General features: G+C 38.4%; 1 protein-coding gene and 1 pseudogene across 9 annotated transcripts in view; both read right to left on the bottom strand.

Annotated features, from left to right (window-relative positions):
* UTRN (utrophin) overlaps window positions 1-23,878 on the bottom strand; it is a 576,786-nt gene that overhangs the window by 459,158 nt on the left and 93,750 nt on the right. For all 9 annotated transcript variants that reach the window (XM_015137213.3, XM_077999492.1, XM_015137214.3 and 6 more), the window contains one exon: window positions 2,866-2,927. In XM_015137213.3, coding sequence (XP_014992699.3) covers window positions 2,866-2,927 — 62 coding nt within the window. The remainder of the gene's footprint in view (window positions 1-2,865; window positions 2,928-23,878) is intronic.
* LOC114677418 (rhomboid-related protein 4 pseudogene) lies at window positions 7,292-10,371 on the bottom strand (annotated as a pseudogene).

The raw sequence follows: 23,878 nt of genomic DNA, 5'->3' as shown, positions 1-23,878 counted from the left end.
CATTTTTATGGATAAGAATCACTTGCATACCTATTTTCTACAACTTACCTAGTTGTAATATAGCTCAAAAATAATTAAAGGCAGAGATAATTCAGATGCCTGAGCTAACAGGACACCCACTAGTCTTTCTTGCCCATTGTAAAGTCTCTCACCATTTTTTCCAACACCAATAACAATGACTTAGAAAAGAGACATGTCACTCTACATAGAGTAAGTGGACAATTTTGAATATATGTACATATTGGAATTAACAAGACTTGATGTTTGATTGAGACTTTTGATGGGAAGGAGGCCACAAAGGAAATATCCAAACAAATGCCTGTTTTAAAACGAATTCCTAAATGGCAGAAGGTGCCATCAGCACAGGGGCCCTGTTGCTCTGTTTAGGAACCCACACTGTAGGGGAGTAGTGGACCCACTGAAAAATTATATTGTAAAGCTCACCACAATGTGCCAAAGGACACGGATTTTAAAAAATTCATTCCCTTCAATGGGATTTTTTTTTCTTGTTCTAGCCTCTGCATTACCTAGTAATACCAGGCACAAATACAGTCTTTCCCCAGCTCAGCAAGGGTTAAGCCACATGGGAGTCTATGGAAATCTCCCGGTCTAGAAATGTGTTACTCTCTCTTTCACTATCCCCAATTGGAAGCAGTTCAGCTTATGGTCTTAAGACAGCCAGAGGAAAGAAAAAATAATGTGAATGTTTAGTGTCACTGCCATGAGCCTCCCATCTCCAAATATTCATAATTTCTCAGACAAATTCCTTCTAGGTTTTGATTTCTTGCTAGATGAAAATAAAAGTTTTCAGAGTCATCCCACTTTTGGTAGTTTTTCTCCAAACACCATCTCCAAACACTAACACAGAAACTGAGCTCAGAAACTACCATCTCCAAACACTAACACAGAAACTGAGCTCAGGAACTACCATCTCCAAACACTAACACAGACACTTTTAGCTAAAAGTTCTGTGTTCCATAACTATAACTTTTACTAAAAATGATAAAAATTACCAAGTCTTTTCTAGTAGTTTGGTAAGAAATACAAATATCCCAGGGCAAACAATTTAAATGGGACTTAAAGCCCCCATTTATATTGCAAAATAATAGACATTATAAATGTACAAATTTAAATATCAAGTTCGTTTAATAAACTAGTCTGGTACTACCAGAGTTTGTTTTATGTGAGGTCTTTTTAAAGGTGTCAATGATCCGCCATAAACATTGAGAACTTTCTTTTCAATTATCCTTTCTCAGTTCTCATCTCTCTTCCTCTGCAAACCCTTTCCATGTCCTATCGTACTACCTATTGCTCTCCATTGTCATAAATAGGTAAAAAGTAATTTACCCAGTTTCAAATGCTTTCTAAACTTAGCTCTACCAAGTTTAATGCTTTCAAAACAATCTTCAAATTTAGTTCTAAGGCAATTCTTCCCCAAAGACTAAATTAAGCTGCTAAAAACTGCTTCACTTGTTCTATCTAAACAATTCCCGTGTTATCCTCTTGAATAACCAGGATGAATAATCTTACTTACACGAGCAATCATGAAACCACTGGAATAAAGCCCCTCATATCAGACTCCCAGTTACTAAAACTACATTCTCTGGAAAATGGTCACATGCAGATGAATACTTCAAAAGTTTTTATTCATGTTAAGCCCGAGATGCACATATGTTACCTGTGTCTCTGGAATAAAACAGATTAAAATTTACCAAAATATGCCTACATGTGCTTTGGAATAATCCTACACATATAACTGCCAATTATGCAAGCACCTTTATGTTCTAATTCTCTATATTTTTAAACCTCTGTCAAAGTTAATTTTCACATTCCTTACATACTCACAGGCAAGATAAAATATCCCTCAAGATAAACTTGTAAAGCCTAAGAAGCAGTGAAATCAAATAACCAACTATAAATATTGGGATGTGGGGCATTTTTTAAACTATGCTGCTACTCAAATTAACCTTAAGATATCCTCATTTTTTCCTCAGGAAATACCAATGTTTGTCTCCCTGACCTTTACAACTTTCGAAAAGCAACCAAAAATTTTGAAAAGCAAGTCTTCATTAAAATAGCTTTTATACTGTTTAAAAGACCATAACAGTGTTTCTCTGAGAAACTTCTATTTTTCATCTTGCTATAGAAGAGTAACACAATCTGTTACCCTGAAAACTCTCTTCCCACCTGAGGCTTAGGGCACAAAATTCCAACACCAATAACTAAGAGATAATCATATTAGAACAGATTTGAAAATAGCACTGACAATTCCTCTCTTCAGCATGGTCTGCCCCTAAGAAAAATTATTGCTCAAAGCATTGATTATATTCTAAATAGTCAGAAATGCTAAGAGCAGATCTTTGCAGGGGAGGGGGGATGGAATTAAGGAAGTACACGAGAAAAAAAAAACCACAAGGCAGATAAATATTATTAGCCACATCTACAAGAATAAAAATCCATAAATATTTTTGACAGGGTAGAAAGACTTCCTGAATGATAACATTTGGTTTTAACCAGGCAAAATGAAATCATAATCCTCTTAACCAAGGGAACACAAAAATTTTCCCAATGATATATCCTTTCCCAGATGTACCCAGGATTTGCAGAATCGAAAGCAGCTAATTGTTGCCTTAAATATCTGGAGAAGGCCAGGTAAAAGTCAATAGTGTCCCATAAACTATGTATGTGAGAATTTCCATTTAAACATATTTTGGAAGAGAATAAAAGAAGAATAAATGTATCTGCATACTTAGAAGACTTCTGCTAGGTGACATTTCCTGGGGAAAATTTACTGCACTTCCAACCAAACTCCTTCAATCAGAATGACGCATCCGAACCATCAAAGTTTTTGAAAGTGTCAGTTACCTTTGAAAATCGAGCATTTATCCATTTGGTAAAGGTTTTCTTCTGTACATCATTGTGTTCATCTGTGGAATGGAAAAAGAAAGAGAAGGAAAAAGTATGAGAGTCTGTACCTTTAGTAAAGCACCAAATAAGGTTATCTCTATCCTCGAAGAGTTTAAAATAGTCCTATTAGTCAAGCTCCTGGAGCACAATGATGCGCAGCTGATGCAGAATGTGATGACTGCCCGGTTCACCTATGGAGCCCAACACTGCCTACAACAGAGGGAGGCTCGGGCACCTTTCCCAAGGGACCAGGCTGTCTCACCCTAAGCCCCGGAGTCCTGCCATCAGAGACCAAATCCAGGTTTATGGGATCGAATCAGGGACCTACTTTCCAGCTAGTACCCACAGCACTTTCTGCTACATTTTGTTGAAGTAAAATTTCAGCATAATCAAAATGTCTTCATGTTCAAAACAAAAATTAAAGTTATCCAATAAAAACTCAGGAATTCGTGACTTCCTCTCTCTTCATACTGGTCCTACACCCTCTAGAATGACAGCATAAGGTTTATGGTCAATCTTGTAACCCATTTTCCTGTAGTAAGATTGACATGAGGTTTTAATGATCTTGATCTATACAAACTTTTACAGGTAGAAAAAGCAGAAGAATTTAAAACCATTATCAATTTTGGTTTTGATTACAAATTAATTTTATAAGCCATAAAAAATGAAAAGTTACTTTAAAAGACTGACCACCCTGAACTTTTTAAAGATGGGTAGAAGGATTTGGTTACATATAAGAAGGCCGTGTGGCTAACAAAAAGAGAAAAGGATTTTCTCTAGAACCAAGTAGACAGTGTCCCAATCCATTTATTGTGTGACCTTGGGTCATTATAACATTGCCTAGCCTCACGGTTCTCATCTGTACAATAGGGATAAATAATATCTAGTTTGCAAGAGCACTGTAAAGGTTAGTGAATATAAATGACAATCACTTGACGAAGAGCTGGTGTCCAGCTTGTTATAATGATTATAGTAAAAGTGTAAGCAAGGCAGATAAATATCCATTGGACCTCTTCAGATCATACTCTCTTCCATCACCACTCGATTTTCTGTTAAAGCCAGTAAAAGAGTCATTGTTGTCTTAAAGCCTACAAAACAGCATTTTGACAATCTCTATCAGTTGTTCAGAAAGCTGTCCAAGGAGTATCTACAACAGTGCAGAAAGGTGAGGCTCCATCCATATGTGTGTCCTGCCTCCTCTGCCACCTTTTATACTGCTGGGCTGCCTCCCACATCGGAACAGCAAAATAATAATGGAGGAGGCCCAGGTGTGCTTGGCCCTCCAGCATCAATTCCACATTAAATACAGACCTGCTCACAAACCTCTACTAGGATCATTAGACGTTCATCTACCACTTCACCCAGTCTGTGGTCTTTGATCCTCACCCCTTTGTGGAAGGAGAGTTTGTAATTAAAAGGTCATTCCCAGAATAAATATAGCAGCAGCTTCAGAAAAAAAAAAAAAAAAAAAAAAAACAAAAAAAAAACGCATTTACAACTCCATAAAGGTAATTGGAGACCTTCTCCAAGACACTAAGGGAGCAAGTGGTATAGAAAACAAAACTGCTGTTTAAGAAACTCCTTGATGTTAATGGTGCTCAGAGGTGACCTTCCTTCAAGAAAGGACAGCAAAGACAGCAACAATCCCTATTTCAAGCTTTATATTATCCGATCAAGGCCACATAAGCCATTTATTAGCCAAGAGAAAGTGCTTACACACTGAATGACCCTTTGCCATCTTCATATCAAAGAGGGACACAACAGAGATTATACTCAGAATACAAGGCTACCACCACACATCAACCTGAAGAAGGCGCTATACCAGCCTCATCAAAATGAATTTAATATTAAATATCAGTGTTTAGGGCATTTGGAAAATCCAATTATTTGTCCCACTACCTTAAAAAGATGTATTTTTATAAATCTGGTTATATGCAGTTTTATTTAATCCTATGAATAAAAAATATAGAAAGGTCATAAATAAGTATTAAATTATCTTAATTTGATAACATTCACACAACTTAAGAATTTGAGGCCATAAAAAAGGAAAAAATTATAAGAAATCTCACTACATTTTACATTTTCTTAACCTATTTCCAGAGCATTTAACTTTCTTATTTCAAAAACATATTAAAATATCTCATACTATGCAGGTTTCTCCCCAGATATAAAGTGGACAAAGAAATGAGCACTTTTACCTTATCAAATGACAATAATCTTTCCATTTTATCACATATACAATGAAATCAAATTTATGGATTCCCATTCTTATGTTTGTAAAAATGAATAAGATAATGTTTCAACAATAGTCTTTATTTTATGGGTCAAGTCACCGTCAGAATATAAGTCCAAGTAACAAATAAATTATTCGTCTGTAAACAATACATTTTCTAACATCCAAATGTTTCAAAAATACTTCAAAGTTTATAAATACACTTCTGCATTCATTCTCTTGATACAGTTAAAAATGGGGGAAAGGGTGTACATATTTCAAAGACTAGTTTGCATTTTCCTTTTTTCAGACACACACACATACAAACAGACATACTTATTATTTTCTACTAGACAGGAATTCGGTAAAAAAACAAGAATTTGCCTGTGGCTTTTCAATTGTGAGATTTAAATGTAACAAACTTGCCACACTTACTAACCTCCACATCACAACAATTAAGGTAAACAATCTTGGCCTAGATCTGGGGGGCGTAAAAATAGCAGACGGGTAACGGGATAACTAAACTTCTATCATGCTATTCTGATCAGCCATTTTGTCTGCCTAGAAAGTTACATGGAACTTCCACAGTCTCAAATTATTTCAATCCTCATTATCAAGCCAATTCGTTATTTTAACTTCTCCAAAACAAAAATGTGTAAGAATACAACAAACTTACATATAATTTGATTATAAATAGATATGTATAATATTAAGCGAATGAGTATAATTTCTACTGCACATAAACCTTCTCCAAATGTATTTTCAAGCTTCCAAATTCAAACCAGTGTTTTCCTTAGGCTTGGATTTTTGAAAACCATTTTGTTTCTGAAAGCCTTTGCTGGCTTAGCAAATCTTATCCATTAATGACCTTTCTCCATTAGAGGGATGAACACGAGACTGAATTAGAAGAAGAAAAATGTGTTAAATCCCTTAAGGCTGCTTTTCCAAATTCTTCCTCTAAATATTTTGCTCTTCTTAAAATGCTTTTGACATGCTCACACAGATCCAAAGGCCTTCACTGCTGCCTAGCCTGGAATTTTATTTCTGTGATAGGTAAAAGAAGTAAAGCAAGATGCATCAACAAAACTGCTTGATAAATCCTCAAGGAAACTGGTTTGAAAATGTTTTCACTTCACCAGCTCAAATGCGTATTGAAAATTGTTTTAGCAGAATGTAGCAACATATCTCAATTTAAATCCTAAACTGGAAATGTGGCAGAGAAATTAGGAGTTGTTTCCCCTATGAAAGCACACAAATCACCTCTAAAACTCCACTGTTATTAGAGAGAAAGCATTATCCTCTAGTACACCATTTGAAGCAATTTAAGAGTGTCCAGTTGGCTGGCACTAACGTAACATGAGTTCCCTAAAGTGCAGCTATTTAAAAAAGAAGCACCTAGACCTTTAGCCAAGAAAGAAATCTCTTATTGGATGATTTTAAACTTGGATTGATTTTATCAAGGCCTCTTTCACACACACAAAATTTAACACACCCTAGAAAGCCAATTTCTCATTAGCAAAGAAGATTATTTTGGGAGCAACAAAAGTATTTCAGATCATACTCTCGTTTCTTCCTTTTGTGGGCCCTACATGTGAATCACCCCCAATATAAATCTGCTGCTCACACTTAGTTATGCCATTATGCTCTCTTGTTTCATCATACCCAATCATACCCAAACACTAATTCATTTATTCAAACAATATGTATTAAAATATCAAATGAAAATAATAAATATTATATAATAATCTATAAAATATTATAAATATGTAGACAAAGAAACAAAGCCAACAGGAGACAGACTGCTCTCAAACAGAATGTTTAACCTCCCTGAGTTTCTTTCAAAATCTGACATCCTCAGAGGACCTAAAAAAAGCTAAAATTAAAAATGTAGTTTTCAGAATTGTCAAAACTACCTAAGTGTACAAGAAGTTTAGATAATTAACATTTCAAATGATATTTTTGTGAGTTTGCCACATTTAAACATTGAAGTTATTAAAGCTAAAACCCACATTTAAAACAGACTTTCACTTCACTCTAAAAAGCTAAATACAAGTTGATTTTTTTTAACAACATACTTTGCTTTAGTTTACAATGGACTAGTTGCGTGGGGAATGAATCTGATGGGTAATAATAACACAAGTGGACCATGTCTTCCCAAGATGCTGTGCCACCTCACTGGCTATCAAACCTGTGAAGCCGTTATAGTCTCATTTCTTCTGAGAGAAGAAGCCCGCAAGACAGTGAGCTATTCCTGGTATTTCCTCGATCCCAGAGGCTGGCTCTTCATGCTCTAGCCAGCTGTTCCTCTTCTCTCAGTCCTGCTATGTATACATCATAGCTCCTGGGTGCTTCTTCATAATAACCTGACCTGCCATACAGATAATGATCCTGATATCCAGACTGGCCTGAACAATTGAAGTAGTATCATTGTCCTGGATAACCAATAATTGGAGGGGAAAAAAAATGCCTGCACATGCTTCCATGATACTCTTCAGAGGCCCTTGAGTGTGCACTAATGCAACAAGAATCCCAGCCAGATGCCCAGTGAAGGAAGTCCCTGGTGAGAATAAGTGAAAAGGCACAAGTGTGGCCCGACAAGCAAATCTGTTTAGTACAAGGAAGCCTAAAATGTTGACAAAGGCTCCAAGGCAATGATGGTTGTTAAGAACCTCTAAAGCAAACAAAACTCCTGGGAAAACCTACAGCACAATACCTTCCGAAGCCAGGTTCTTCCAGAAATTAAAGAAGATTACAAGAGCAGGTACACCACCCCAGGGAACAGGGAAAATGTGGTGATGACACAGGCAAACCATCTACTTCCCAGTCTTCTTTACAGATTATTCCTTTCCAGAGTGTGGACATCGTATTAAAATACAAATGCCAATCATCAGCAATGGTGAGCAGGAAAGAGCAGGCAATGCTGCCTGCCAGTCTTTTTGCTAGTAACTCCTCTCCGCCCTAAGGCAAGGAGAGGTGGAAATGGTGGAAGTGAGAAGGAAAAAGAAAACAACTCCACTTGTCAAAGAAGAAGGCTGAGGCAGAAGTAAATGAATTGTCCAGCATCACCCACCCAGCAAATGCTGGACCACAAACAGAACTAGGTCTAACTGACTGTGGAGTCTGTGTTCAATGCACTTCCATGTAGGAGGAGGTTAAAGAGGGTTTAATGAAAAAAAGAAAGCTTTAAAACATATCTTGAATAATAGACGAAGTATAGTTCATGCAAACATGGGAAGGGCATTCTAGACAAAACAAACCTTATCAATACCTCTTCATTTCAGCCTCAGATTCAATACCTCACAAAAAAGAACATGTTTAATATAATCGTGGTATCTACAAGAAAACACAGAGGGCTATAGCATATAATGATGTCAAAATAAGGCTAAGATAATCCAAATTTCAGGAAGTTTTCAATCCTGAAAACTGTTTATGCCTATAAAAAAAAGAAGAAGGGTATGGAGTTAAAATATATGCTTTAAAAATGTTCTTGTAATAAAATAGAGATTATTTGGAAAAAAAATCAACCTCCTTAAGCAAGCACATGCTCTGCTGGCATGACCCAGTGACCCATCCACTCTGCCTAAAACTGAAGGCAATTATGGAGCCTTGGGGTTCTAGAATGTCTACAGCCACATCTGGACTGCATTTAGAATTTACATCATTTTCAGCATCAGAGGTCAGAGGAATTTTTTTTTAAGATGGAATTTCGCTCTTGTTGCCCAGGATCGAGTGCAATGGCGTGATCTCAGCTCACTGCAATCTCCGCCTCCCAGGTTGATGCGATTCTCCTGCCTCAGCCTCCCGAGTAGCTGGGATTACAGGTGCATGCTACCACGCCTGGCTAATTTTTGTATTTTTAGTAGGGACAGGGTTTCACCATCTTGGCCAGGCTGGTCGCGAACTCCTGACCTCATGATCCACCTGCCTCAGCCTCTCAAAGTGCTGGGAGTACAGGCGTGAGCCACTGCACCTGGCCAGAGGATCATGTTTGTTCCAGCTGAGAACCAACCTAACCCACCAAAACTATCCGCCTTACTATCACGGAGCCACAGAGGATAGAAGTAGGAAATATGGAAGAGGGTGCCTGATGGGATCCCGTCCTGTGACCAGAGAGGTCAGGGGCTTACCCCTCATGACACACAGTTGAATGGTGCCATAAATCAAATCAGGATCCATGTCTCCTTACCTAGCTCTCCTCCTACTCACAAGACTGCCTCTTTTTAAAAAACTGTTTTATGAAGGTATAAAATTCACCTACCATACAATTCACCCACATACCTACCATACAACTCACCTACCATGCAGTTTACCCATTTAAATTCACCTACCATATAATTCACCCAATTAAAGTTTACAATTCAATCGTTTTGGGCCCATTAATAGATTTTTTAATTGTGGTAAAAGATATATAACAATATTTGTGATTTCAGCCATTTTAAATCATACAATTCAGTGGCATTAGTTACACTACAATGTTATACAACCATAACCACTATCTATTCCCAAAACTTTTTCATCACACTGAACAGAAACTCTGCAGTCATTAAGCAGTAAGTCCCCACTCCCGCCAGCCCCTGGTAATAGCTAATCTACTTTCCATCTCTATGCATTTGCCTATTTAAGATATGTCATGTAAGTGGAATCATACAATATTTGTCATTTTGGGTCTGGCTTATTTCATTTAGTATAATGTTTTCAAGGTTTCATCCATGTTGTAGCTTGTATCAGAACTTCATTCTTTTTTAAGGGTGGAAAATGTTGCATTGTATGTATAAACTACAGTTTCTTTATCCGTTCGTCTAAAGAGGAGCACTAGTTGACCACTTTTTGGCTATTCTGAACAATGCCACAATGAACACTGGTGTACAAGTATCTGAGTTCCTGATTTCAGTTCATTTGGGTATAGATGCAGGAGTTGAAATTGCTAGGTTAATATATGGTAATTCTATGTTTAGATTTTTGAAGAACCAGCAAACTATTTCCCATAGCGGCTGCATCGTTTTACACTTTCACTATAATGCATGAGAGTTCCAATTTCTCCTATCCTTGCTAACATTTGTTATTTTCTTTAAAAAAAAAAAAATGTATAGCCATCCTAGTGTAAGACTGGCTTTGAAAACAGAAACTACCAAACGAAACCCCCAAACTTAGAGACCTCCTGAAGACTTTCTGAATGAGTTCAAGTTTAACAGCATGCTAACCTGAAGAAGCTGGGGTTCAGAAATTGCTTTTTCACATTTAATCCATACCATATTGCCAAATGATTGATTTACTCTCAAAATAATTATTTTCAGAATTAAATGTAACCATTAATTCCATCTTCTAATTTTAGTTTATTTACTTCTTAACCTATTTTCTTTTCAACAAACAAGTTTTTTTAAGCAATGTATAGGAATATAGGAGATAATGTTCTTCTACTTTCGCTTTCTAGAGCTGCTAAACTTAAACTGAAAGAATGTTTCTAAGATTTACAGGCATCTGCTACTGTTTGAAACCTTTCCTCTAGAAATATATTTTGCCAAAAAAAAAAAAAAACCTTTTCTATCAACCATATTATATGTGTTGCAAATGTGGAAAAACAGACTCCATTTATGGGGGTAGAGACTGTAAACCTTACATACAAATACTTCACTTTGAATTTTTTTCCTGGAGTGAAGATTTTCATTAAAATTGCTACCAATGTCATAGAGCAAGGAGGGATTATTTAGGAGACAGTGAATTAGTCATAATGATATGAGTCACCGTCATGAAAAGCCAACAGAAACTATTTTTTTATTGATTGACAAAAGGCTAACCTTACGATAGAAAATTTCTATGAAATCAAATTTGTCTCTTCATTATTATCAAATAAACATCTATTATGTTCTACAAACTGTCTACAGAAATCTCAAGAAAAAGCAATTATTTCATGAACATATAATTCTAGATGTATGAGCCTCGAAAAAAATGAGGAAAACATTTTGAATGTAAAAACCATTCCAGTGATTTGACCTTCAGACTTTCTCATGACAAGTTCTACTTGTCAAAATAGCAGCAAAAATATGTCCTTGCAAGACTGCTAATTATTCAAATAATATTTTTCTCACTTTAATTACTTTATTATTTTCCTCATGTTATGAGGGATCTTCCTCATATATTCATAGAATAAAACAATATCCAAAAAACAGCAATTTTCAAACAAAAAGAAATGTATAAAATATCCGAAGAAAAAGAGAACAACACTTTAAATATCTAAATATCTGCCCGTATGCATATGTAGGAATGCTATGATTTTCTATAAAGCTAATGTAGGAAATCTTTCACTGTATGCCATGTGTCTTCTAAGATCATGACACTGGGTCATCACAGTCAAATAAAAACTATATTGTGAGAGAATACATATTGATATGGTTTGTCTGTGTCCTCACTCAAATCTCATTGAATTGTAGCTCCCATAATTCCCATGTGTTATGGGAGGAACCTGGTAGGAGGTAACTGAATCATGGGAGTGGTTTCCCTCATACTGTTCTTGTGGTAGTGAATAAGTCTCATGAGATCTGATGGTTTTACAAAGGGTTTCCCCTTTCCTTTGCCTCTCATTCTCTCTTGCCTGCTGCCATGATAAAGACCGTTTTGCTCTTCCTTCATCTTCTGCCGTAATTGTGAGGCCTCCCCAGCCACGTGGAACTGTGAGTCCACTACTCTTTTTCCTTATAAATTACCTAGTCTCCACCATGTCTTTATTAGCAGCATAAAAACAGACTGATACACATATATATTAATATATATGATAATTCAATAATAAATGGAAAAGCATCAGGCAGTGAATGAGCACTGTAAAAGCCAATGATAACATTCTGAAGCCAACAACTCCAGTGAATCAAAAGGACCAGCAATATAGTTTGGCTTGCTTCCTTACTTCAATTTAGTCCTCTGTGTGTCAGAGCCCATATGACACCTTGAGAAAGGCAAGACCCAGACAACAACAATCCACATACGTTAAGGCACTGGTCTTTCCATTCTGCCAGACAGGAGAGTCCCCAGGTGGCAACAAAGAACAACGCAACCTGGAAAAACTCATGGGTCAAAGGAAAGTGTCTCCAGCTCATCAGGATTAGACATCTACAAAACTTTAGATAACCTCAAGGGCCACAATGAACATCCCCTCAAACAAAGCTGCCAAGCCTTCTTTACTACACCCCATCATTTGGAGAATCACTGGAGCAAAGACTCTCCCCCTCTTTCTCTCCTCTTCATTTTCAGAACCCACCTCCTTCTGCCTGCTCTACTTTTTCGAACATTGAAACCTCCCTCCGTCATGCATCGTTGAATATTCTTTTTCAACACCCTTCTCTGGACCTGTCGTGACACAGGCCGCCATCTTGGAATTCTCAGCCACAGAGTCTGCCTACTGTACCAGTCTGGGCCCCTTGCACCATATGGGTCAGTCTCTTTCTACCATTTCTCTTCTGGATTGTCTTTTTCCATCTTTTATTTCTCTTCTTAAAACTTCCTATATAATGTCTATAATATACTTTAAAAGCTTTCAACATACAAAGTGTAATATGCTTGTGTTAAACTAGTTTAAGTCAGAAGCTTCAAACACTCTTGTTCATGAACCTCTAAAAGAATTTCTGTGCACATTTTAAAGTTGACAATTGATATTTATCATAAATTTAAATCGTCAAAAAAGATGTAATTTCTAGCATGTTGTTAAGGAGTTGCAAATTTAGCTCATTCAATTAATAGAAAATGCCTCCTCTGGTACCTAATTAGCAAAAGTCGTCCTCACTGTCAAACTAATCAGCCAAAGCAGATTTATTTTCTGACAAGAGGAGTCTGACTTGGTTTTGGATTTAAAAACCATGTTACAGGTGTTTCCAAATAACATCTCACTTCAGAATTCTCATTCTAAGATAGAGGAATGGATGGATGGATGGATGGATGGATGGATGGATGGATGGATGGATGGATGGATGGCAGGCAGCTGGACACAAAGCCTTGCCCTGGATACAACAAGGCACCAGTCATTTAAAAAAAAATTTAAGGAGTGTTCCTTGTTTTGCATTCTTAAATTGTCCTCTTGTTTGATATCTCACAGCAATGCAGCACAGTAAAGTTTGGGGAGAGTGAGAGGTATGACTTTCTTTTATAAAGTGGAAAAGAAGAATTATGAAAGAAAAGCTAAGAAAGGAGACAGCTAGGTTGCTATCTTGAGTGCCTTAACCACTAGAAAAGCTTGCCACAGTCACAGTAAGACACACATATTCTAGTGTGCAAACCACACTAGAGGCTCACATTTGTCCCAACCCAGTATAACATTCCAGAGAAGTTCAGCTATAATTTAATTAGAAAGGCTAAACTCCAGAATGGGCCACTGAAAAGGCGTCAGTTATCTTTATTTTCATCAACACCAGAGACTTTGTTAAATAATCTAATGAATGTGAGAAATGTGCTTTTACTGTGGCTTAATAATTGGCATAATTAGAATGTTAGAAGTATCCTCCTACTGGTGACTTTAGTGTTATTCAATGAACAAGGATTGGTCAAAATATTTTCTAGACATGCCCCACCATTGATTAAACAGAATATGAAAATCTAGTGAGTCTGGGAGGCTAGATCCCTAAAGGTCCTATGTTCAGCCATTGGCTGGAGGATTTTAGTTATCTGCTGCTGATTATAAGACTAAATCTTCTCCCTAAGACAATATTGTCTAATAAAAATATAATGCAATCACATACATAAATTTAAAAGCTGCATTAAAAAACAGGTAAAATGAATTCTTAGTAATATGCGCTATTTAACCCAATATCTCCAAAACATTATCATTTCAACATATATTCAATATTTTAAAACATCTTGAAAATACATTTTATAGTCTTTATTTCTTACTAAGCCTTTGAAATCCTGGGTGTATATTACAATTACAGCATCATCTCAATTCAGACGATCTACAGTTCAGGAACTCAGCACACAATGCACCAAATTATACAGCTCTAGAATATTGCTGCATTTACTTTAACTGACCTTCAAAAGGACACAGAGGTGCCGGGCGCAGGGGCTCATGCCTGTAATCCCAGCACTTTGGTAGGCCGAGGCGGGCGGATCACAAGGTCAGGAGATCGAGACCATCCCGGCTAACATGGTGAAACCCTGTCTCTACTAAAAATACAAAAATTAGATGGATGTGGTGGTGCATGCCTGTAGTCCCAGCTACTCGGGAGGCTGAGGCAGGAGAATGGTGTGAACCTGGGAGGCGGAGCTTGCAGTGAGCCGAGATGGAGCCACTGTACTCCAGCCTGGGTGGCAGAGCAAGACTCCATCTCAAAAAAAAAAAAAAAAAAAAGACACAGAGCTGCAGCTTACCTTACCAACTTTATAATGCAGGCTGTATGAACTGTTTTTCAAATTGTCTTATGTCATTTTGTAATACTTCTAGTCAAATCAACGGACATAATAAGAACTGGGGGCCAGGCAAGTGACTCACACCTGTAATCTCAGCCCTTTGGGAGGCCATCCAGGGAGGATCCCTTGAGCTCAGGAGTTCAAGATCAGCCTGGGTAACACAGGGAGACTCCGTCTCTACAAAAAATCAAAAAAGTATCCAGGTGTGTTGGTACATGCCTGTAGTACCACTTATTCAGGAGGCTGAGGTGGAAGGATTGCTGGAGCCCAGGAGTTTGAGGCTGCAGGGAATCGTGAATGCACCACTGCATTCCAGCCTAGGTGACTGAGTAAGACCTTGTGTCAAAAAAAAAAAAAAAAAAAAAGAACTGGGACTATTTCAAACTCTTTGTTATGTTCGTTGTCTTAGGTTTTATATTTTCTAGTCATTTAATAAAAATTAGTTGTACAACCATTTTGTGAAAAACATTGTACAAAGAAATAATAACATTTACAGAGCATCTAATATGTGTCAGTCCCAAAAGAGATCCAGATGTTGCTTTCAAGGAAGCTGTGGTCTGGCAGCCTGGGGTGGTTGGGGAAGGGACTAAGACAACAGAAAATTATAACTAATATATCAGGTACAGATACATTCATAAATTCATAGAAAAATATGTCTTGATGGGGATGAGAAATGGATCAGGGAAAGATTTGACAAACAGGTTGCATTTGAGCTAGGCCTTGAATTACTATGTTTGAGGCATGTAAAAATTGTTAGAAAGCCATTTGTAGAAGAGAGAACAGCTATAGCAAAGTCCTAACAACATGATGCAGACACAACTGTGAAGAGGTTCCTTTGGCTAGATGGTTTTTGATCAGAGCTGTGATGCCACTGAATTTTCAAACAGGCTGCATTTAAATTGAAGAGGACTTTGAAGGCCACAGCAAGGGGTTAAATGAGCAGGCAGTGTGGGCCATTGGCTTTTCCTGAGCAAGAGCGTGACATGATCAGAAGGGTGCTTTAGTGAGATTAACATGAAAAATGGACTTGTGGGGAGGGAGGCCGGAAGAAAGTAAGCCAGTTTGAGGCTTATTAGAATTGCCCGTGCTAGACATCAGAGAGCCTGAAAGAGTAGAGGAGTAATGAAACAAGAAAGGGGGAGATGGACACAATGGGTATTGAACTGAAGAGAGAAGGTTGCTGCTGGGACTTGGTGAGGTGGGTGGGCATGATCATTATTATACAACCTGCCTCCCATTCTATTCTCAATTAGACTCTATGGCTCTTAAGAGGCAAAATTTTATTTATTAGTGCTTTTGCCTCACATATTTACCATTTATTTGTGATAAGAACACTTAAAATCTGCTCTCTATGCTATTTTCAAATATACACCAAATTGTTATTAACTATAATCATCACCTTGTACCATAGATCTCTTGAAGTTATTGCTCGTGTCAAACTATATTCTTTGACCAATATTACTCCAAGTCCCCCACCCTCATGCTGGGACTGGACTACTGAATTATTATAAGAGTAATGAAGGACAGGACAGGCACAGTGGCTTACGCCTGTAGTCCCAGCACTTGGGGAGGCCGAGATGGGTGGATCATCTGAGGTCAGGAGTTCAAGACCAGCCTGGCCAACATGGCAAAACCCTGTCTCTACCAAAAATACAAAAATTACCTGGGCGTAGTGGCGAGCACCTGCAATCCCAGCTACTCAGGAGGCTGAGGCAGGAGAATCGCTTGAACTTGGAAGACAGAGGTTGCAGTGAGCCGAGATCATGCCACTGTACTCCAGCCTGGGCGACAGAGCCAGATCTCATCTCAGGAGAAAAAAAAGAGTAATGAAGGGGAAACGGAAGTGCAAAAACTTCTAAAACTTTGGTAACTTAAAAGATGGTGTCTCTCCATTAAAAAATAAAAAGTGTGAAAAAAACTTTTAAGCACAGAAAGAAATTGATTAAGGAAAGAAATTCCTCTTTGCACCAAAAAATGTGAGAGATTAGCAGGATACTCAGGTGAACTTATCAAGGAAGCCCAGTGTGAAAGGAAAATAAATCTTGGGGCCCCAAAAATCACTAAGCTAAAGAGAAAAGTCAAGCTGGGAAATGCTTAGGGCAAACTTGCCTCGCATTCTATTCGGTCACCCCTCTGCTCACTGAGATAAATGCATATCTGATTGCCTCCTTCGGAGAGGCTAATCAGATATTCAAAAGCATGCAACCATTTGTCTCTTATTAACCTATGACCTGGAAGCCCCCTCCTCACTTTGAGTTGTCCCGCCTTTCCGGACCAAGCCAATGTTCATCTTACATATGCTGACTGATATCTCATGTCTCCCCAAAATGTATAAAACCACACTGTGCTCTGACCACCTTGGGAACACGTTGTCAGGACCTCCTGAGGCTGTGTCACAAGTCCACGCCCTCAACCTTGGCAAAATAAACTTTCTAAGTTAACTGAGACCTCTGTCAGATATTCAGGATTCATACCAGGAAAATGCAACGTTAGAACTGACAGGAGAGCGTCTTCACACTAAGGAGCTCAAACTCTCACAGGGGGCTGGCTTTCCCAGTGTCCATCCATGAGAACTGTTTAAAAGTATATTTTCATGCATAAAGACAACCATTAAAAAGGATACTAGCAGGCAGGGCAAGGTGGCTCATGCATGTAATCCCAGCACTTTGGGAGGCCCAGGTGGGTGGATTGCTTGAGCCACCAGCCTGGGCAACATGGCAAAACCTCATCTCTACAAAATAATACAAAACGTAGCCAGGCATGGTAGCGCACGCTATGGTCCCAGCTACTCAAGTGGCTGACGTGGGAAGATCACCTGAATCTGGGGAGGTGGAGGCTACAGTGAACCGTGATCGCACCACTGCACTCCAGCTTGGGCAAGTGACATCCTGTCATAAATAAATAAATAAATAAATAAATAAGCCAGGCATGATGGTCCACACCTGTAGTCTCAGCTACTCTGGAGGCTAGGGTGGGACAATTGCTTGAACCCAGGAGTTTGAGGCTGGAGTGAGCTATGGTTGCGCCACTGTACTCCAGTGGGGCAAGAGAGCAAGACCCTGTTTCTAAAAAGAAAAAACAAAAGGTTAAAAAAATGATATTAAGGTACATATAATGAATATGTAAAGACATGGAAGGATTTTCACCATGTATTAAGGGGTAATAAAGCAGGTCATTAAAGAATATACACAGTGCTTCATTTATACATATGTGTACGTATGACAGAAAGCCAAGAGCCAAAATGTTAACACTCTATCTGTAAATTAGAAGATTCTGACTCTTATATTCTATTATTTGTTAGCCATATTTTCTAAGTTTGTAATAAATACGTAATACTTTCTGTAACATTTTTTCTTTAATGCACTCATCTTGTAAAAGGTGTATTTTTCTCCACTTTAATGAAGACGAGTAGGAAAGGAAGAGAATTTGTCAGCTAAAAAATAAACTGGGCTGACACAAGATCTGTCTGTCTGCGAGTCTGTCTGCTTTGGTGGAGGATGGTGAGAATAAGGGAGACTTCTGCATATCTGCAGTTACATGCAGACAGGAAGGATCTAGGAGGAAGGAAGATACTGCAGACGCCAACACTCAACCAAAAACAAAAAGAGCTCCCAAATCCCAAAGGATGGGAGAGAGAAATGTACCATGAGCTAAGCTCCTAAACTGGATAAAGCCCACATATTTCTAAAACTGAAACTTGCCAGGTTACACTGCTTTATTTGCACCTGCCTGTCCAATGGGTTTTCCACTTGGAACTAATTCTCTCTTCAGAGAGAGAATTAATGTAAATAACTGTGTTTATGGAGGTCACTTTCTTCCCAGCTTCCAGTCTATTCACTACAGAAACACCATGGAAGAGGGAACTGAATCATTTAAAATACCCTTTTTGCAATAAATTCAAGTATTTTAAGACAAAATAATTAGTTATTAACATGGTAAGAAGCCCGGGCGCGGTGGCTCACGCCTGTAATCTCAGCACTTTGGGAGGCCAAGGCAGGGTGATCACTTAAGGTCAGGAGTTCAAGACCTGGACAATATGGTGAAACACCATCTCTACTAAAAATACAAAAATTAGCCAGGCGTGGTGGCATGTACCTGTAATTTCCACTATGCAGGAGGCTGAGACATGAGAATCGCTTGAACCCAAGAGGCGGAGGTTGCAGTGAGCCGAGATCGCGCCACTGCACTCTAGCCTGGGTGACAAAGTGAGTGAGACTCCATCTCGAAAAAATAAATAAATAAAATGGGAAGAAAAAAATAGAAGATTAAGGCAAAGCAAAATGCTACCAACAGATCACACCAAACTACCTAGACTTTCTCCAAAGTCTAATATTTTATTCACTTTCAGAAAAAGAATAGAAACTTGGGAAAAAATGAGGAGTATCTGTCCTTTGCTTATGTACTTTGATGAAATGCCAACTGCTACTATAAATAGCATTCTTTTAAACAAGAAAAAATGGAGTATTTCAGAAGTGGTTTTTGGGTTTTTTTATATTGAGTTTTTTTGTCTTTATTTGGACAAAATTTTGTCTTTATTTGGTTTTAATATCCACCATGACAAGTTAAAAACAAAATGTGAATTCATAAAAAAAGGAAGAAGAGTCATTTTAATAATTAAATTTGTAAAATTGCATGTCTGCTAAAATACAATCCTTTGTCCAAGAAAAATATTTATAATAAGCAGGAAAAACAAGTCAGAAAGGAACACTGCATTCCCCTTCAAAACTCAGGGCTAAAAATTTGTTCCCATGGACTTCACAGTTTAAAAATTGGCCCATAAAGCACAGAAATTTTTGCCTCAAAGGGTATAAATTGAAAGTCAATAAATACAAGAATTGAAAGGTTAGTCTCATATTGAAAAATGCATATTCTTATTTTTAATTTTCATAACTATGAAAAAGTTCACATAAACTACTAATACTTTTTGTTTGAGACAAAGTCTCACTCTGTCACTTAGGCTTGAGTGCAGTAGTATGATCATGGCTCACTGCAGCCTTCACTTCCCAGGCTCAAGTGATTCTCCTACCTTTGCCTCCCAGGTACCTGGAGGGCATACGCCAACATGCCTGGCTAATTTTTGTATTTTTCTGTAGACACGAGGTTTTGTTATCTTGCCCTGGCTGGTCTCAAACTCCGGGGCTCGAGCAATCCGCCCGCCTACACCACACAAAGTGCTGGGATTACAAGCATGAGCCACTGCTCCCAGCCTTACTAATGCATTTTTTAATTAAAAAGCTTATTCAGGTAGGGTTGGACAAGGGGGTCAGATAAAATCCATTACCTGAGCAAAAGTGCAAGAAACTTCATTTACAGGCCACTCCCCTTCCTGATGATCATGTTAACTTCCTGTAACTGTTAAAAATTAGGGTTCTGGGCTGGGCGCAGTGGCTCATGCCTGTAATCCTAGCACTTTGGGAGGCTGAGGCAGACAGATCACCTGAAGTCAAAAGTTCGAGACCAGCCTGGTCAACATGGTTAAACCTTGTTTCTACTGAAAATACAAAAACTAGCCGGGCGTCATGGTGTGCGCTTGTAATCCCAGCTACTTAGGAGGCTGAGGCAGGAGAATCACTTGAACATAGGAGGCAGAGGTTGCACTGAGCCGAGATCACACCTCTGCACTCAAGCCTGAGCTGAAAGAGCAAGACTGTCTCAAAAAAAAAAAAAAAAATGCATTTTGCCCCAAATCAGCACTATCTTTATTTAACAGTCTACTGTGAGTCTGACATTTATTTGCCTTTAAAAGAAAAAATTTGTAAATTTAGTCTCTACTATCACTGGGTACTGCAAACTTGCTAATTATATCTTCAGTGTAAAATAGCTCTTCCTCTCATTTGTCTTGAACATGTGCTGGTCTTTTAAGCATGAGAAAGTCCAGATAACAGTTGAAGGCTGGAAGAATAAGTTTATGTTTGCTTTTCTGAAATAATTAAGCTTAGAGCTGGTAAGTATGTCTTCTTTCCACTTTCATCTTTTTAGAGTGAAGAGTGCTGATCACTTGAGTCAGTTTTACAAAAGGAACAAATGCATTCGCTTCTGGACTTGGGTTGCCTTCACCGGAATACCTTCCACTGGTAAATCAGTTAAGTAGGAGACCAGAATCTCAGATCGTAATCCATGTGCACAGTCAACATGGCTTTGTAAAAGAAGGATAATGTTCTCTGTTTTCTTTCTTGTTTCTTTCCTAATGACACCCCAAAACCTAGCATTTTTCTGCATTGCAGCACCGCAATGGCATCTTTTAGGAACACTAGAATTACTTCCCTTCCCTGAGCCTATGGATTGTATAGAATATAACCAATGATCACAAATTTTTCTTGGAGGTTAGCAAGAATGAATCAAACAAAAATTTGGATGAATGATCTTTCCTCAAAACTTTAGCATTTCCCTCAAGACAAGAATAAGCTAACCACCATTATCTAGGGTTCTGTCAAAGAGAAACAGTATCTGAGGAGAAAGCATATGCAATGATATAACCAAAAGCACTGAAAGCAGAATCTCAGAGATATTTGTACATCATGTTAATAGGAACGCGATTCACAAAAGCTAAAAGATGGAAGCAACCCAGTGTCCACCAAGAGATCAATTAATTAGCACAATGTGGTATTTACATAAAATGGAATAATAACCAGCCTTGAAGGAAAGGAAATTCTGACACTTGCTACAACATAGATGAACATGGAGGACAGTATGCTAAGTGACACAGCCAGTCACATAAAGAAAACTACGGTATGAGTCCACTCACATGAGGTACCTTGAATAGCGAAAGTAAAATGGTGGCTGCCAAGGGCTAGGAGGAGAGGGGAGTGAGGAGTTGTTGTTCAATGCAGTAGTCCCTAACCTTTTTGGCACCAAAAAGAGACCAGTTTTGTGAAAGACAATTTTTCCACGAGCGGACAGTGTGGGAGGCAGTGGGGGAGTGGTTTCGGAATGAAACTGTTTTACCACAGATCATCGGGCATTAGTTAGATTCTAATAAGGAATGTACAATCTACATCCCTCACATGCCCAGTTCACAATAGGGTTCGTGTTCCTATGAGAATCTAATGCCGCTGTTGATCTGACAGGAGGCAGAGCTCAGGAGGTAATGCTCGATCACCCACCACTCACCTCCTGCTATGTGGCTTGGCTCCTAACAGGCCACAGACTGGTAGCGATCTGTGGCTCAGGGCTTGGGGACCCCTGGTTTAATGGGTATACATTTTCAGTTATTCAATAAGAAAAGAATTTGGGAGAAGGATGGTAGTGATGGTTACATAACAAGATGTACATACACTTAAAATGGCTAAAATAATAAATTTTATGTTATCTATATTTTGCTGAAATAAAACATAGAGAAAAAAACATATGCAATAAACATTTTTCATGTCCATTTAACGTGTGATTTTTTTTCAAGAAAAGAGATGAATTTATCTCAACTTTTCATATATTCCCCAATAAGACAAATGGAGAAACTGTACTTGGTTCCAATTTTGTCTTTTAAAACTCATATTTTCAACCTATCATTCTTTCAGAATATAATTACAGGTAACCTGAATTCTAGAATCAGATTGTTTTCACTATGACCATGCCTCTAGACGTGGTATTTAAGAGAGAACTATTTGCTGAAACTCACTATGGTAGACAATCCTAGTTGCCTACTCAAGCGTCCTTTCTCTCCTTCTCACTTACAAGATTAATCCCATTTTTTCCCCTGTAGCAAGGCGGCCAGTTAAAATATTTGCCTCGCCTTGCAACTAGAGATAACCATTTGGCCCAATTCTGCCCAGAGGAGGGGAGAAGTATATTGGGTGGAAGACCCAGGAGAACTATTAGTTCCCTGATAAAAATTAACAGACTTGGCTGGCATGAACATCTTGCCCTGGGCCTTTCCGCTTCCTCCAGGAAGGCAGAAGCTTCCAGTTTCCCTGAGCAGGTAACTAGCCCTGGGTTGCCTACCTACAGACTGAAGCTTACTTGAGAAAAATGAGTTCTTTCTTAATTAATCTTTAGTAAAAGGGTTTCTCTTACTTGCAGCTAAACTCAATCCTCACTCAATCTGGCACCACTGAGATGAGTCTGAGGAAAGAAATTCAGGAATATTTCTGGTCTACAAGTTGGAGTTGGATGTTCCAGATCTGTAAAAGGAATGTTAATAAGGCTGAAATGGGCTGGGCGCAATGACTCATGTCTGCAATCCCAACACTTTGGGAGGCCGAGGCAAATGGATCGCTTGAGCCCAGAAGTTCGAGACCAGCCTGGGCAAAATAGTGAAACCCTGTCTCTACAAAAAGTACAAAAATTAGCTGGGCATTGTGGCATATGCTTGTGGTCCCAGCTACTTGGGAGGGTGGGGTGGGACGATCGCTCGAACCCAAGAGTTCGAGGCTGCAGTGAGTCATGATCATATCACTGCACTTCAGCCTGGGTGACAGAGTGAGACCCTGTGTCATGAAAGAAAACAAGATAAAATAAGCCTGAAATGCAACAGTCCCCAGTCACATGTCCTATAACTCCGATCTAAGATGTAACACTGAAGGACAGATGACTGGAATAGTGAGATGCATGCACTAAGGATGCTATCAGAGCATCCATCCATAAATCATGTTTTCTCATAATAAAACTGACATTTATTAAATGCTTTCTATGTGCCAGACACAGAGCTAACTACTTTGTACACATTATCTCATTTAATCCCAACAGCCTTATAAGGTAAAACCCAGCTCCCAACTACTTTATTGAACTGCTTTTTGACTGCTTTATGTCTTGAACAATTTATTTTTCTCCTATATACAAAGGGGGTAAAATTACAACCCTTAAACAATTGTTATGAGAATTAAAGATAATAATCAGCATGCCGCAAGAGCCACATGGTTACTTCTCAATAAAACCCAACTGTCATCATGGTCAAAAAGAATAGCAGACTGCACAAATTCCCCGATAAAGCAAAACATCAGAATCCCCTGGACAACTGTCTTAGAATACAGACTCCTTGACTCCAGCCAGGCTTAAGGAATCAGATGGGGCCCAGTCATCCAGAGATGTGAAGGAATCTGGTCTAAGGGAATACCAACTGCTGTATTCTCAAGATACTAAAAACTTTACCACTTTGTCACACCACATCATCACAAAGCTTACCTAAGCCACATATAGGAATCCACCCTGTGCCCACACAACTGCCTTCACAGAACCTACATTTAAAAGTATGCCCTCTGTTTTTCCCAAGATTTAAGAACGTCTCTGTAGTTTATGTGAAATTGCTTTAAATAAAAGAAGACATACATGTGGCCAACAAGCATATTTTAAAAAGCTCAACATCACTGATTATTAGAGAAATGCCAACCAAAAACACAATGATATACCATTTCACACCAGTCAGAATGGCTAGTATTAAAA

The sequence above is a fragment of the Macaca mulatta genome, chromosome 4 (assembly GCF_049350105.2).
Source record: "Macaca mulatta isolate MMU2019108-1 chromosome 4, T2T-MMU8v2.0, whole genome shotgun sequence".
In the NCBI taxonomy this organism is placed as follows: Eukaryota; Metazoa; Chordata; class Mammalia; order Primates; family Cercopithecidae; genus Macaca; species Macaca mulatta.
Note: the sequence above shows the minus strand (reverse complement) of the source record. Positions and strands in the feature narration are given on the sequence as shown.